Genomic DNA, 15,300 nt, shown 5'->3' on the forward strand with positions numbered 1-15,300 from the left:
GAGTACTGCAAGATTACACTGATGCTGGGTAATTATAATAAATAGGACAGACTGGACAGCAACAGAACTGGGATTACAGATTACAAATTAAAAATGTGAGACTTTAACATATTGCTGCCTCTGTCCTTGTCAGATTTCCTACCTGGTCTACCTGATGCTGTACAACTACATCATCCTGGTCAAAATGGAGCGCTGGCCCTCGCTGCAGGAGTGGATTGTCATCTCTTACATCATCACTCTGGGACTGGAGAAAGTCAGACAGGTAGCCTACAGATTTAAAACTGTTGAAGTCACTTCTTCCTTTAAGTTTACCCAGGTCCGGCTGCTGTTCGGCTCTAGGAGAATCAAGTTTCACGCTCTTTTCAGACGTCAGGAGTTATCAAGGGTTTGCGTGACATTTCGGCCGAAAATGAGCGTTATAGAGTATATCATCGGAGAGATCTTGTTGTTCTCCACCTGATGGCCAAAAGAAGACATTTGGAATTAGAAACAAAATTAAAATGAAGAGGGAAATCCAAGACTCATACCCAAGATGAAGTTTGGTGCAAAAAGGGCAGAACTGCACTTGCACGCTTTTTATAGAACAGTTTTCTGAATCTTAATCACTGTAAAAGTTATATTTGGAGTAAAAAAGATGCAATCGTTTAAAGTTTTGTTTTTGCTCTGCTTTAAAATAGGAAAATGTCACGTCAATTAAGACTCGGTGAAGAGGCATTTTTGGATAACAATATACTATTTAGGTTCAGGAAAGAACTGTCTGCAGTACTAATGCAGGAAAGATGCACAATGGATTCATTAAAGAGGACTGTGAGCTTTAAGCTGCATACAAATTAATGAAAGAATAAAGCGAGATTAAAAAAAACAAATGATAATAAGCGATTAACAGAATAAGAGAGACACTAATGTGTGTGGCCCACACCAGACTCATGGATGGATTAAGCATAAACTAATATGACCATATGTCCTGACATACTGGGGACAACACACATTTGTATTAATGTTCAACACAATGTATGCTGTTAACATATGGCAATAACAACAGATGGTGTGTCAGTATCTGATGGTATTAATTTATTATGTTGAAGAATGACGCAATTATGTCTTCTGTCTATTTGCATAATTTTGAATTTTTTGTTTGCTTTTTTCTTTTGTTTTGAAGTGAGATGTTTTTATGAGCTCATCGTTCATCATATGCACAAATTACTAACCAGTTTCTCCTCCTCTCCTCAGTGTTTTTTTTTTTAAAGTAACAGAGGGAGTGGCAGAGGGAGATAAATGTTTGAATTCTGGAAATTTCGAAGGACTTCATTACCCAGAAATCCTGTGCAGTGACATCTGTAAACTAAATGTCTTCTTCTCAGTGTGTCTTTACAAATAAAATAAACTTAACCAAACAGACGCACGTGGATGTGACGAAGATTGACCCATCCTTTTTAAGTGTGCAAGCTGGCCTGAGACTCTCCTCCTGCCCTCAGATCCTGATGTCGGAGCCGGGGAAGCTGAAGCAGAAGATCAACGTGTGGCTGGAGGAGTACTGGAACATCACGGACCTGGTGGCCATCTCCGTCTTCCTGATGGGGCTCCTGCTGCGGCTGCAGAACGAGCCGTACATGGGCTACGGCCGCGTCATCTACTGCGTCGACATCATCTTCTGGTACATCCGGGTCCTGGACATCTTCGGCGTCAACAAGTACCTGGGGCCCTACGTCATGATGATCGGCAAAATGGTAGGACGGACGTACAGACGCATGAAGCATGTTCACACTAACATCAGTGTGTCTGTTTTTCATCAGGTTAACTGAGCTGACTCTTCTCAAGCTCCAACTCTTCATGTTTTGGAGTAGAGACTAGGGCTAAAGACAAGACAGTTTACTGTGTCACAGTAACCTACATTTGGAAACAAATCCACCTTATCACACCATTCACTTTTACTGAGAACGTTACTGAATGGATCTACAGCCACACCACAACAAGCTGACTCAGCTGCTCTCTGTTTCTAGCTGCTTGCTACAGATTTACACTTTAGTTGTCAAATCGCCCTCCATGATGGTGTCAGACATGGCTGATAGGAGTCTTGTGACGCAACTGCAAAGCCTAGAGTCGATCAAATAGTCTGATAAAAACAATAATGAGATAGTCAGCTAAAAAACAATCCACAGTCAATCAATCATGAGCTTTGTAGTGTAACTTAATATTAATGTTTTTGCTTTTATTCTGTTTAACTTGGCCCTTAGGGGTCTGTATCTATAGACTCACTATAGAGATACAGTACATAGATACATAGATGTTTACATTGGCCTACTGTAGATATAGATACATGGATGTAATAGAGGCTAATTCCACCAAACCCAGTTGAATTTTAAACTTGAATTTGGGTGATAGAGCTATGATATAGTTCTGATAGATCTGATAAATAGATCAAGTAGTATCAAAGTGATGTAAGTTATATGAGGATTCAGTCTTAGAAGGGAAAAATAATAAGTTAGTGCTTTTCAGAAAGTGTAATGGATTTTATGGTTTTATGGTTTTATGGTGGTTGTTTGCCACATGATGATCACCGACTGGAGGTCAAAGTTAAAACCTGTCATGCTTAAAACCCTCTTTTATATTGTATTTATTCAGCTTTGTTGTAATTGTTTTATTGACTTTTATTGGCTTTGTTCGAATTGTTCGAATAGCTTTTATTTGTAATTTTCGGTCCTGTGCTTTCGCCTGATTTTATCCCGTCTGTTTTACTTCCTTGTCTCTGTAAAGCATTTTTAACTTTTACGTTAACTTTTCAACATTTTTGATAAGTGCTGTATAAATATAGCTATTATTATTATTAGTAGTAGTAGTAGTAGTAGTAGTAGTATTAGTATTATTACAGTTCATCCTCCTTTATGTTTTCCACTGCATCGCTGGATAGATACATAAATACATTGATGCTTTATTGTAAACTGGTCAAATCTAATGTGCACCCTGCTGTGTCTCTGTCTCTCTGCAGATGATCGACATGCTGTACTTTGTGGTGATCATGCTGGTGGTGCTGATGAGCTTCGGCGTGGCGCGGCAGGCCATCCTCCACCCGGACGAGGAGCCAACATGGCGTCTGGCCCGCAACATCTTCTACATGCCCTACTGGATGATCTACGGCGAGGTGTTTGCAGACTCCATAGACCGTAAGACTAGAATTCATAGTAAGATTCCTGTTTGTCCCGGATGATCGGTCAGTCGTTTCCTCATATCGTGATCGCTTCCTGTCCCAGTGAGAATCTCTGTGGTTTAATCCCCATGACCCCCCCCATCACACACTCAGACACACACACAGACAGACTATTATGTTGATTGCATTGTGTTGTGATGTGTGAATGTGTGTGTGTGCAGTGCGTCCTCTGCTGGCAGCTTTATGAAACCGTTTCAGTTCAGTTTCTGGTTCAAAATCACTCTAAAAGGGAATTCCACTAAAATTACATAAGAAGACATTTTCCTAAAATGTTCCAGTATTTTTTGTCTGTTGATTTTTTATTTTGGAATGCCCAAGATCAAGGAACATGTATTCCTATGACATCATCAAATTGCTTATTTGAAGGGTAAAACAAGACATTGTTCTCCTGACCTGCAAAATTCATTCACTGATCCTTATTTAGATAATTCAATAAAATTAAAATAGGAGTTTAAATAAAACAGGGGAAGGAAAAAGGAATGAAATTTGAATTTTAATCATTAATTTTCAATCAGTTTGAATCATTTGTGTGTCATTGTGATAACACATGAATTAAAAGCATTTTTAAATATGAAGGTGTAAATATATATATATGACTTTTATGATGATCATCTGCCTGCTAGAAGTAGATGAAATGTGTTTCTGACCTGTGGAAGAAGACTGCATGGATTCACAGTCTAGCTCTTAACACAATATACAGCATGAACACAGAAAACAACAGAGAACAAATTATTATAGAAAACACTCCAGTTCTGATGTTAAAACTTTGAGTGAAATTAAAACAATTAATAGCCAGTGATATTTTTATTTATTTTTTTTTTTTAGCTTTTTCTTCTTTTTATTTTTATAAAGTGGAGATGCCATCTTCCTCCTTGCTGACTGGTGTTGGATGGTGTTTATTATGTTGTTGTTCTTTTTGTGGTACAATTTTCTGTCTCTTTTCTCTTCAAACTTTTCTGCTTGACTTGGACTGTTGATGGATAGTCTATGCAATGGAAATCAATCGTAAGTATCTCACATATACTGTATAAACTAAAAAAAAAGGGCTTTCAAAATGTGTATTTACAATTACAATACTAAACTCCACCGCTCTTGGACATTTACTTGCTAGTTAAATTATTCCCTTACTTCCTTCTACACATATCTACATGTTAAAGGAATACACCAAGTTTTGATAGATTGGTCAACTTCCCCATTCAGTGATGAGGACAGAAACACCAAAATCATCCATGCGTCCCCGGTAGGTCATCGGTGCTCCATGCTAACACTTTAGCATACAATTGAGTGATAGTATGTTAACACTTCAGCATTTAGCAGGTTTCATGCCAACACTTTATGTTGAGTGGTAGTAGGCAGCTAGCATCATCTAGAAGACTAACTTTTTGTAGTAAAATGTTGCTCGTAGTTTTTATAATATGGCCTGTAGATTCATGACTTTTAAAAATGAAATATCATTAACTCAATTTGATGTAGCCAGGTTTATTTTTGGAACTATTTCAGGTGAGCACCACATATTCATCCGCTGTCCAATGATTTTTAGCTGAACAGTCTCACGTCACCCACCACCTTCACTTCCTATGGAAACGAGGAAAGCAGTCTCTGCTAGTTCAAAACGTTATTTTAAAGCATATTTTGTGTAAATTTTTACCAATCTCCTACACAAAACTGACAGATGTAGCCATATATTGTTTAAGATTACTCACATTAAGCTTTAAAGCAGCTTCTCATTTTCTCACTTTTGAGATACCGCTAGCAGCCTAAAGTGTTAGCATGGAGCACCAGAGCCAAAGTTCCAACCGGGGACACATGGATGATTTTGGAGTTTATGTTCTCATCACCTAACAGCTAAAGTGACCAATGGGACAATCTAACAAAAACTTTAAGGACTTCTTTATTGTTTCTTTTGAGATGAGATGTTTTTTTTTGTGTAGCTCACCTGCACAATCACTTTTCTCTCCCTCTTCTTTCTGTGTTTTATATGTGCATATAACTAACAAAATAAGCAAAAAAAATACTTGATACGTGATAAAAAAGGACTGCAGAATGAACTGATGCAAAACCTTGTTTCCAGCACCCTGTGGGGACAACATGTACGATGAGGATGGTAAGAAACTCCCTCCCTGTATCCCCGGAGCCTGGCTCACCCCGGCCATCATGGCCTGTTACCTGCTGGTGGCAAACATCCTGCTGGTCAACTTACTCATCGCTGTCTTCAAGTGAGTCCCAGTCTCCATTTTCAAGCAAAACTTAAACCTTTCAGTTAAAGAGAGATAGAGAGAGAAATTTTAGCTGATTCTCCAAGCTCATTTTTACATTCACATTACAGTTTAGACATTTAGTTTATGCTCATCCACAGCAATTTACAGGTGTAGAATCAGCTTCAGTTCCAAAACACTAGGAAAGGAAGTAAGAGCTGAATGGAGAGTTGGAACATATTTTTGTCCACGTTTACCCCCTAATTCCTATTAATTTATCAGCAATCCTTTACATTCTTTTGAAAACTATAAATATTCACATTTACAACATTCAAAGTGAAGTGAGAAATTACTTTTTCACCTTGTTAGCAAAGTTTCCATATTCTAACATACACCTATTTAACAATGTATTCCAAAAAATGTAATTCAAATTTCCTTTCTTTCGGCATTTTTGGTGGTTACATCATTTACATAGAAATTCCAACCAATAATATCATCATAGAATTTTGAACCCTGCCCCTTTTTGATTGTTCTCTTGTATGAATTTGTATGAATAATGTATGAAAATGTGTTTTCTTTTATTCTATTGTTGCATTTATTGCCACACTCTGGATAGTTAGTTAAAGTTAAAAGCCCAAAAAGTAAACATCCATCATCTTTTCATTCTTCAACAGCAACACCTTCTTCGAGGTGAAGTCCATCTCCAACCAGGTTTGGAAATTCCAGCGGTACCAGCTGATCATGACCTTCCACGACCGTCCGATTCTTCCTCCCCCCCTCATCATCTTCCCCCACATCTACATCGTCCTGAAGCGTCTCTGCTGCCGCTGCAAACGGAAACACGAGGGCGAACAGGACGACAGAGACCGCGGACTCCGTAAGACCCGTTTCAAGAGCTTTTTCTGGACATGTTTTAAGAGCAGTCTGGGCAGCAGGGTGGAGCGAGGAGGAAGACTGGTTGTCAGGATTGGTCATGGAATTTCTAGAACGTCAGTGAATCCTAAGAGGTGCATTCCAGACAGGGGAAGTCAGGGAATATGATAAATTCTCTGGGGAAGTCAGGGATTATCAGGAAACTTTCCAAATGAGTCACTTTCCAGGAATGTAGCAGAATGTATTTTCCATCTTGGTTCACACATTCATTGCATTAGATGGTTTTCAGACTGAAAAACAACATCAACAAAGTAAAGTCTTAAGACTTAACCATGACATCCTCAAGACTTTTCTTCAAGTTTAATGTGTTTTTAAAATCAGCAAATCAAGTCAAATCAAATTACAAATGTTGGGATCAATACACTTAAGTCTTCAAAATGTGAACAAAAACTGTGACTAATTTTGTTATATTTCCATTTTAACCATTTAGCTGATGCTCTTACCCAGAGTGTCTTGCAATGAGCAGCTAGGAGTTCAGTGTTTTGCTAAAGGACACTTCAGCAGGACACATGGCTGTGTGTGGATGGGTGCAGAAGGGAACCTGTGACCTTTAGGTTACGGGACGGTCTCTCTAATCACTAGGCCATGCTGATAAGTAATGACAGCGTATAAGAACCTGTTCATGCTGAAGCTTTTTAAATACAATTTTAGTCACTCTCCAAGACACACATGACTGTTTTGATCCTTTTCCTATTTAAAGATGGAAACATGTTTGTGTTCCTTAATATTTGACAGAGCTGGTGCTGAATGCAGAGGAGCTGAAGAGTCTGTACGAGTTTGAGGAGCAGTGTGTGGAGGAGTATTTCCGTGAGAAAGAGGATGAAGAGCAGTCGTCCAATAACGAGCGGATTAGAGTCACATCCGAAAGGTAGGAGTCACTGTCAAGTTACAACAGTTGGAGGCGCATCTGATATCAAGTGTTTTACTTTACAGTGTCCTTATTCCAGTGTTACCTGTATATATGACAGAAAAGCACTGTAAGTCCACATTAAGTCCACAATTGTATGTTAATACAAAACATACTTACAAAGGTGTAACAACACAAAGTAAGTACAGACCATTGCATTTGTACACATTGCACTTATATTGTGCTGTTACACCCTTGTATGATGTCTGATGTGATATGTATTGACTGGCCGGTTGCAATCAACATGATGTGAGGTTTACTGCATAGTATGATTAGTATTAGATTTCAACTTATATGGATTTTTGAAGACCGATACAGATACTGATATTTTACCATTTTCATGCCAAGAAAAAAAAAAACATATTTCCCCCAGAATTTTATTCTTGTCAAGGTGAAATATGAGCATGGAACACTAAAACTCTCCATTGAAACCCAGCTTGGAAAGCCTAGCAGAACAAAATTAATTCTGGACTGATGCTCATTTTCAACTTTTTCTTGATGTGTTCTTAACTGGTATGAACACCAGAGAAAAAGAGCGCAGACAAATCCATCATGCTTAGCTTAGGTTACAGGGATGGGAATCAGATTTGTTTTGACCTCTAATCTGGTGGGATGACGTTTCCAAAACTCCAACCAATCTAAGGTACATGTGTGTCCATGTGACTTATGTTTACAAGCCCTGGTTTGCTTGTAATTGGGCAGTATGAACCGAAATGAACCAAATACAAAAATGCAAAGTAAACTTTTCCACTATGGCTTGGAAAAAGAAAGCCAACTGTTGGTGTGATCGTACCCTAAGCCTGCATCTCTCTCCTCAGGGTGGAGAACATGGCCATGCGCCTGGAGGAGGTGAACGAGAGGGAGCACTCCATGAAGGCCTCCCTGCAGACGGTGGATCTCCGCCTGGCCCAGATCGAAGAGTTCTCCAACCGGATGTTGAACGCCGTGGAGAAGCTGGCTGGTATCGACCGGGCCGAGCTGGTCCGGACTCGCTCCGGAGCATCTTCCATCTGCGAACCGTCCGCCCTGCTCCGCCACAGCAGCATCAACAGCGCCGACGGCTACAGCCTCTACCGCTACCACCTGGATAACGACGAACGGCTCTCTGTATCTGGAGACCTGGAGGCCGGCGAGAGGAGAGTCCAGCTCAGCCCCGAGAGACGGGGGAGCATCATTGAGGGAATTCCTGCATCAGGTAGGATAAGACATGACAAGACATGACACAACAAGACATGACAAGCCAAGACGAGAAATCGAGACACAACATTACAAGGATACAGCAAAGATGACTATGGCAAAAAATGAGTATAAAAAATGAGTATAGCAAATGGGGGTTTTCAAACATAATGCAACTGACAAAATGTGGAATTGTATGGATGAAAAGTATAAGAAAAAGCATGCATTACAGCATTGCAAGGGCGTGCAAAATAATAGCGGTAGTTGAGTAGATGTGAAATATATGCAGCATAAATGAAAAGTTACAAAACTGCCAAGATATATGCAATATGTAACACATTAGAAGGATATGAATGTGACGAAAACAGCATGTGAATTTCCATCTTATATGCAGGATGAGTTAAACGTGTGTAATGTTCACAGGTGATGGGAACTCCACCGTCAAGGAGTATGGGTTGACCTTAGAGGTGACGGGACAAAAAGACCGAACTCGTTCCACCTCCAGCGTCGGCATCCTGATTTCCCCTTGCGACTCGGACCAGAAACTTGTAGAAACTCCTCCCACTTCAGCTGAATCCGCCCCCGCTTCAGCTGAATCCGCCCCCGCTTCAGCTGAATCCGCCCCCACTTCAGCTGAATCCGCCCCCGTCACGATGGACGCTGCCATAGAGAAAGCAGGGCCGGAGAAGACCAAACTAGAGGCAGCTGTTTCATACCCCCTGGAGAGGTCAAAAGTCATGCACTATTTACCATCGCCGACTCTCAGCAGCTCCCCGTCCTCCAACCGGAAGTCCATGAGCAGTATCGTGTACAACCCCGTGGACAGAGAAGAGAACTGGGCGTCAGACTTCACCACAGCAGCCACCCTCTCAGAACAGGGCTTAAAATCTCCCACTATGCCTCACTGGGGAGCTCGCTTTGAGTACAAAGTCCACCCTTGCCCCTTTGGCCACGTGCCCAAGGTGTCTGTAGTGAAGTCCGGTGAGAACGTACCCAACACCGGTGAAACTATGCAGGAAGTCGAAGGGAAAACACCCAAGCCATTCGCCGGGGAACAGGAAGTAGCAAAGGCAGACAGCAACCAGGGTAACGGGGACGAGGTGGCGTCAGAAGACACAGAACATTTGCTGGTGGCGGAGGACAGGATGTACCCAGCGCTCAGGTCCAAGAGCCTGAACACCAACCCTCGGAAGGGGAAGGTGAAGATGGAAAGTCAAGAGAAGCCCCGTTCAGCTAGCAGTGTCAAAGACCTGGTGGCAACGTTCGGCGGTCCGGGGGAAAAGGCAGGTCGACGGTCCAGGACTGGCTCCAAAGACAGTTCTGGCTGTTGACGCTGGATGGCTGGTTTGAGCCAACTGTGAACTCTTAATGTATTTGTTTTATTCACTTATTAACTTACTTACTTAAGGGGCAATATCTCCATATTAAACAACATAGGCCAGCGAGCAGTACTGCCACTGGAAATATCACAAGTTTTGACTCAAGTATTTGCAGTGGAAAGGTGCTCTAAGGTGCACAAATCAAAGGCCAAAGGAATGAAAAATTCAGGAACTCTCAGAGAACAACTGACATCAAAAACCAATGTGTTTCAGCTGTAACAGAACCCTGATGAAGGCTAAAATGTAGTCGAAACGCATATATTAAAGCTTTGTCACTTGTTCTCCAAGAGTACCTGGATTTTTTCATTCCCTTAGCTCAAAGGGTAGAGCAAGGCACTAACACTGCCAGAGTTAGGAGTTTAATTCCCACTGGGGACATCCAAACTAAACATTTCTGCATGTGAGGTATAGTTGATAGTTGGACATCAGTGTCCACTAAATGCTTTATCACATTTGATTTCATGGTCTTACTGTGAAAGTAATTTTGTGCTTCTGATAACAGAGTTTCATGTGAATGGAGAGTAAGAAAGTGAGCAAGAGGGTGAATTTAGCCTGAAATGAGACATTTAACATTTCATTTAACATTTTTACATTTTCTGAATATACTGTCTCTTACACCATTGCAACAAATCCATAGCCTCCCACCAGGAATTCACTCATTCCAAATGGGAGAGTTTGTTACTGCTGTACTATTGCGTTGGGTTTACAATGCAGATGCAATGCGTTGCGCTGTTGGATTTATCCGTCAAATGCAGATAAACCTTGCATGCTACTCAAACGTTTATGTTACGGAAACAGTGTGTTCACAGCATTACACTCTCTCTGAGATCCCAGTCTTTGTCTCACTCTGATCAGAATGCACAGAACACTTGATAGATTTACTGTACTTTTCTTCTTTCCACACCTTTTACACCTGAATGCTTGTTGAAAGATACTATATGTGACAGTGGAGAAAATTGTAATTAAACACTGTCTTACTTGTACTGTCACAACTCCTGAAACTCCACTACAGCTGAAACTTTGATGTTATATTTATATACTGAATTTAAAGGAAAACGTTTGGACATGTTCTGGATGCTCAAACAAGGATTAAAGGGAATGACAACTACCTCTGTGTAATACAGACTAATCTTCCATTCTGAAATAAAAGACTCTAAATCTTCACATCAAGTGTTAAGAGTCATTGAAGAACGTGTGGCCTCTTCTTGTGATCCTCTGACTGGTGCTCTGCCAAGAACAATATACTGACTACCAAACCATTCTGAACATCGTGGAAATTGAAGGGTTTAAAAAGACTTTAAAAAGAAACAATTAAATGAAATATTTTTATTGATGGCGAATTCTTATACTGAAACATACCCTGCTGTCACCGTCAATAAAAATATGGTGTAATTGAGGTGAAGTCTTGCCTATTTATATTTGAAAGTCTTGAAGTACCAAAATGGTATTTACCATTATACACCACACAAAGAAGCATCAAGAAAGTGCCAGGTGATGAGATCAGAGAGGGAGTCAGTAGCTTGATACAATGCAAAAATACAAAAGGAGTTTCTAGGCACCAGAGTCTGCATATTAAATGTGCAGATGAAACAGTGAATTGCATTGGGGATAAGTGAGTTCATGGTTCTTTTACTCTTGATTTTAGAGACTCTGCATCCAAAGGGCATCAGCTCAAACCTCCAACCAGTGCAGTCAGTCAATAAAGTCATATTTCATATTGCAACACACCAATACTTTCAGTGTTGGATGCTCACAACACACAAACATTTTCACTTTAAAACTCAGAAAAGACATGCCTTTGAAACTCTTTATTAGCATTTCATCTGTTAAGCCCATGAGGGGTTGTGGACCCTGCCGCCAGAAAACAACAAGCCTTGGCAAAAACAGGACAGGGGCTTAACAAAAAGCAGATGAGAAAGATAGTTTGGAAGAAAAGGATGAGGAAGATGAGGCAGTAAGAAGCAGCTCGCGGAGACCAGGGGGTCACATGTCAGCAACAGGCTCACTGAAAGATTGTGAAAATGTCATGTCAGCAATAGGCTCATTGAAAGATGTCATGTCAGTAATAGGCTCGCTGAAAGATTGTAATGTGTGTGACCATATTTAGCTGTGCTTCAGCTTGCTTGCTAACTGAAATGTAATGTTTGATTTAACTAATGACAGTGTCCACCTATAAGAAAACAGGACGCGCCTGTAACTGTTTTAATCATCAGGAATATGTTAAAATATGATGAGAATGGTGGTAAGAAAAACACCCTGCAGAAGCTTGCTATATACTGTATATCCAGCTTGCTTGCTGAAGCAACAGATGCACTTCTATTTCCTCTTTTGTTAGACTGCTAAACCCTCTGAAAGGGATAGTTGTGTAGAATACTTTATTTTTAATAAAAACTCGGAAAGACAAAGCCAGGACTGCATTTTTCTTCTTTTTTTCCCTTTTCTCTGCGCAGAGGACCAAGGGAGGTAAGCCTGCAGACACTTTTTCAGGGGTAATAGTTTGCTCTCGCCAGGGTGACCTGTTTAAACTTGGTTGGCTAAAACAAAGTCTAGATACAGAGATAGGTCATAAATCTAGCAAAGTTAAAACTACTAACCTTCTCTCTTGGGGGAACTCAGTGAATATCCCTTTTCCGGCTTCTAGGCCTATGGGAGCTAAGGTTGGGTTAGTGACCTGAAGGGAAGAGACTCCCACCCATACCAAACCAAGGGCCTTAGGGACGAGTGAGAATAATACAGGGTCAATTTAAGTTGGGCCTAGGCAGAATTAGTCTTTCAGGACACCCTAAGGGGAAGCAAGAAAATGCACTTCGATAGAGCTTATTTCAGTGTGTAAATCCATTGATTGTGTTATTAATTGATCTTAATTTGGTGCGCTCAGCCAATCAAAATTAGGGTTATACAATAAGACATCGGTACTCAAGCAATATTAACACACACACAAACACAGCTTAACGTTCAGACACCGATCAAATCAAACACAATTATTGATGTAAGAACCTTTCCTAATGTTCTTAGCAGCCGTAGAGCCGGTTGATCCTCTGGATGTCGATGCGGGACATGCCCTGCCTCTGGCCGATCTGGACCCAGGGGTTGGGGATGGGGGTGATGCTGTCCCTCCCGTACTGGACGGAGAAGGCTGTTCTCCCATAGTGCATGATGGAGGAGTAGTCGTAGGGAGTGTTCAGGTTGTTGGTGCGCTGCTTGTGGAAGTTGTAGGCCATCCGCGGGTCGATGTTCTCCCAGTTGATGCGGACGTACTGGTCCCGGTCGCTCCTGGTCTGCTCGTGCTGGAAGCCCAGAGCGTGGTTGATCTCGTGCTGGATGATGCCGTGGTAGAGGCAGCCCTGCCTGTTGAGAGAGAGGACCTGCATGCCTCCCGCTTTGCCCAGAGACGAGAAGCAGCCGTCTCTGTTCTCGACGCTGATGTAGTCGTACTGGTTGGTACGGGGAACGAAGCGGATGCAGGTGCTGCTGTGGAAGGAATTCATGGCTCTGTCGATCTTCTGCCTCTCCCAGCTGGAGAAGACTCCGCTCACTGTGAAGGGGATCGTCACCATGCCGTTGGAGGCTTTCCTCCACAGGCAGCTGTTGCTCCAACACGTCATGGCGTTTCTGGTTGTGGGTGCCACCAAGTCACCCTCCAGCAGGAACTCACTGGAGCCGTTGTTGGAGGCCAAGATCCTGGTGCCGATGTCTATAACGACGGCCTCGGGGTCGTCGACTTGGACCTCTGACCCGCTTCCTTCCTCCATGAAAGGAAGAGCCCGGGAGAGGCCGAGCAGTCTTCATGCCACTTTTCAAAGGATCTTATGGTCCACAGTAATTTGTGGGAGTTGTGTTCTAGTGCCAGTGAATTAGGCGCAAGGTTGGGGTCCAGACTGCTAGGCCTAAATAAACCTCTGAAGGGAGGACGCCACGGACAAACCCATAGTTTCAACATGGTTTGTTATTTCTGCTCATTAAAAGGATGACGAGGGCTGGTTTACAGGGACATATTTATCTAAACACCTGATGATGAATGCTTAAAGAACAATGAAGGGAAAAGAACACATTAAGGTTTCCTTTAAAACCATTTATGAAGCATCAGAGTGAAGAGGAGTGTAGAAACTGGTCATCCATGTCAGAGTCACTGAGAGCTGCACTATAATACTGAACGGACATTCACTGTTAATTTTTTCAGGACTTTGTTGGAGACTAGTGACAGATATTTGATATTTCATGTTGCAACACACCAATACTCTGTTCAGTGTTGGATGCTCACAACACAAACATTTTCACTTTAAAACTTGAGTTTCCCTGAAATATTGCCCATAGTTATGAGGTGTGTCCTTTTTCTAGACTTGTAGCAGTGGATCACACTCAAAAACACTGTCCATGAACTAAATTACTTCCAACATCTTTCATTAATGATGGCACCATATAGTCTGTTTAATCTACAGACAGTGTTTTAGAATCCGAACCAATGCTCCAAGTCTTGAATGATACTACTTGGTTTCTCACAACCAAATAAAGTTAATGTAACAGTGGATCTGGTTAAATGCGCTGGTGTTGCCTCTCTGTTTCCTTTCTGTACGTGATCTGTTTATCTTTTTGTTGACAATATTCTCTTTTTGGCAACATCCCTTCTGTTAAGTCATGATTAATCATGATGCATTATATATAGTCCCTCATTGATTCTTTGACTTCAGTCTACAGAGCGATCAAACTCAGGTGAGTTTGGCATTTTAAAACAACACAATACTGGACAGTAATAACCATCAATACTAATGGGAATCCATACTAAGAGGATAGCCTGGTACCATGAAGTGGGTAGGATATAATGCATGGCAAATATAGTTTAAATCAGTAGTCTAAATAATTGATTCAGATGAATGTGGCGTTGTGTCTGTGTATGGTTGTGGTCTGTGTGATCACATGAGCACAACCATGCACACAATGCACAAGATTAATGAACAACAAAGACAGTAATGAAGCCTTTTTCAGTCCTTTTACTGTCTTCTCTCTTGAAGGCATGATTTCCAATCATAACTTTGATAGAACACAAGACATGCTCTGGTCTATCAGCTCCTATCAAACTGGCCAGAGTAGGTATTAGGCTTATTCTTTGACTTTATTCTAGACTTCATAATTTAAAAGAATATGATAAAAAAAAGACTGAAATCATAATTCTAACATTCATACCTTGGATGACAATTGAAATACGTTTTAGGTTTTGATATATCAAAGAAGATTGTGATATTTTGTGTGTAATAACCTTTTCTAAAGGAGTTGCACGGTCTTCAATGGGCAAACCTATTGTTTCAACATTTATGTTTGTAATTCCTGGTCATTTAAGGTACAACCAGGGATGGTTAACAGGATGGAACATTTTTACCTGAACACCTTATGTTGTGGTGAACCATTTCTTAAAGACTTTACATCATCTACATTAAACTCACTCGAAATTAACCAGCACATTTATATCTTCATTCCTTTGAAACTCTTTGTTAGTATTTCTTCCATAGA

At 41.0% G+C, this 15,300-nt stretch overlaps 2 protein-coding genes across 2 annotated transcripts in view; one reads left to right on the top strand and one right to left on the bottom strand.

Moving 5' to 3' along the window:
- The window catches only part of LOC139643367 (transient receptor potential cation channel subfamily M member 1-like), a 54,427-nt gene that overhangs the window by 35,481 nt on the left and 3,646 nt on the right, over positions 1-15,300 (top strand). Inside the window, exons 20-28 of the mRNA XM_071518502.1 lie at positions 134-262; positions 1,476-1,727; positions 2,987-3,179; positions 4,190-4,210; positions 5,277-5,421; positions 6,075-6,277; positions 7,069-7,201; positions 8,059-8,435; positions 8,840-9,682. Of these exons, the coding sequence (XP_071374603.1) occupies positions 134-262; positions 1,476-1,727; positions 2,987-3,179; positions 4,190-4,210; positions 5,277-5,421; positions 6,075-6,277; positions 7,069-7,201; positions 8,059-8,435; positions 8,840-9,682 (2,296 nt within the window). The remainder of the gene's footprint in view (positions 1-133; positions 263-1,475; positions 1,728-2,986; positions 3,180-4,189; positions 4,211-5,276; positions 5,422-6,074; positions 6,278-7,068; positions 7,202-8,058; positions 8,436-8,839; positions 9,683-15,300) is intronic.
- Positions 12,807-14,808, bottom strand: LOC139643365 (high choriolytic enzyme 1-like). The gene is made up of 2 exons (XM_071518501.1): positions 14,750-14,808; positions 12,807-13,578 (listed from the first exon to the last, which is right to left on the bottom strand). Exons 1-2 carry the CDS (start codon positions 14,806-14,808, stop codon positions 12,807-12,809), a joined length of 831 nt encoding a protein of 276 aa, XP_071374602.1.

This window comes from Centroberyx affinis, unplaced genomic scaffold, assembly GCF_046629955.1.
Source record: "Centroberyx affinis isolate AG114_WGS23_722 - 3 ecotype Tasmania unplaced genomic scaffold, CSIRO-AGI_Caff_v1 ptg000584l_1, whole genome shotgun sequence".
NCBI lineage: Eukaryota > Metazoa > Chordata > Actinopteri > Beryciformes > Berycidae > Centroberyx > Centroberyx affinis.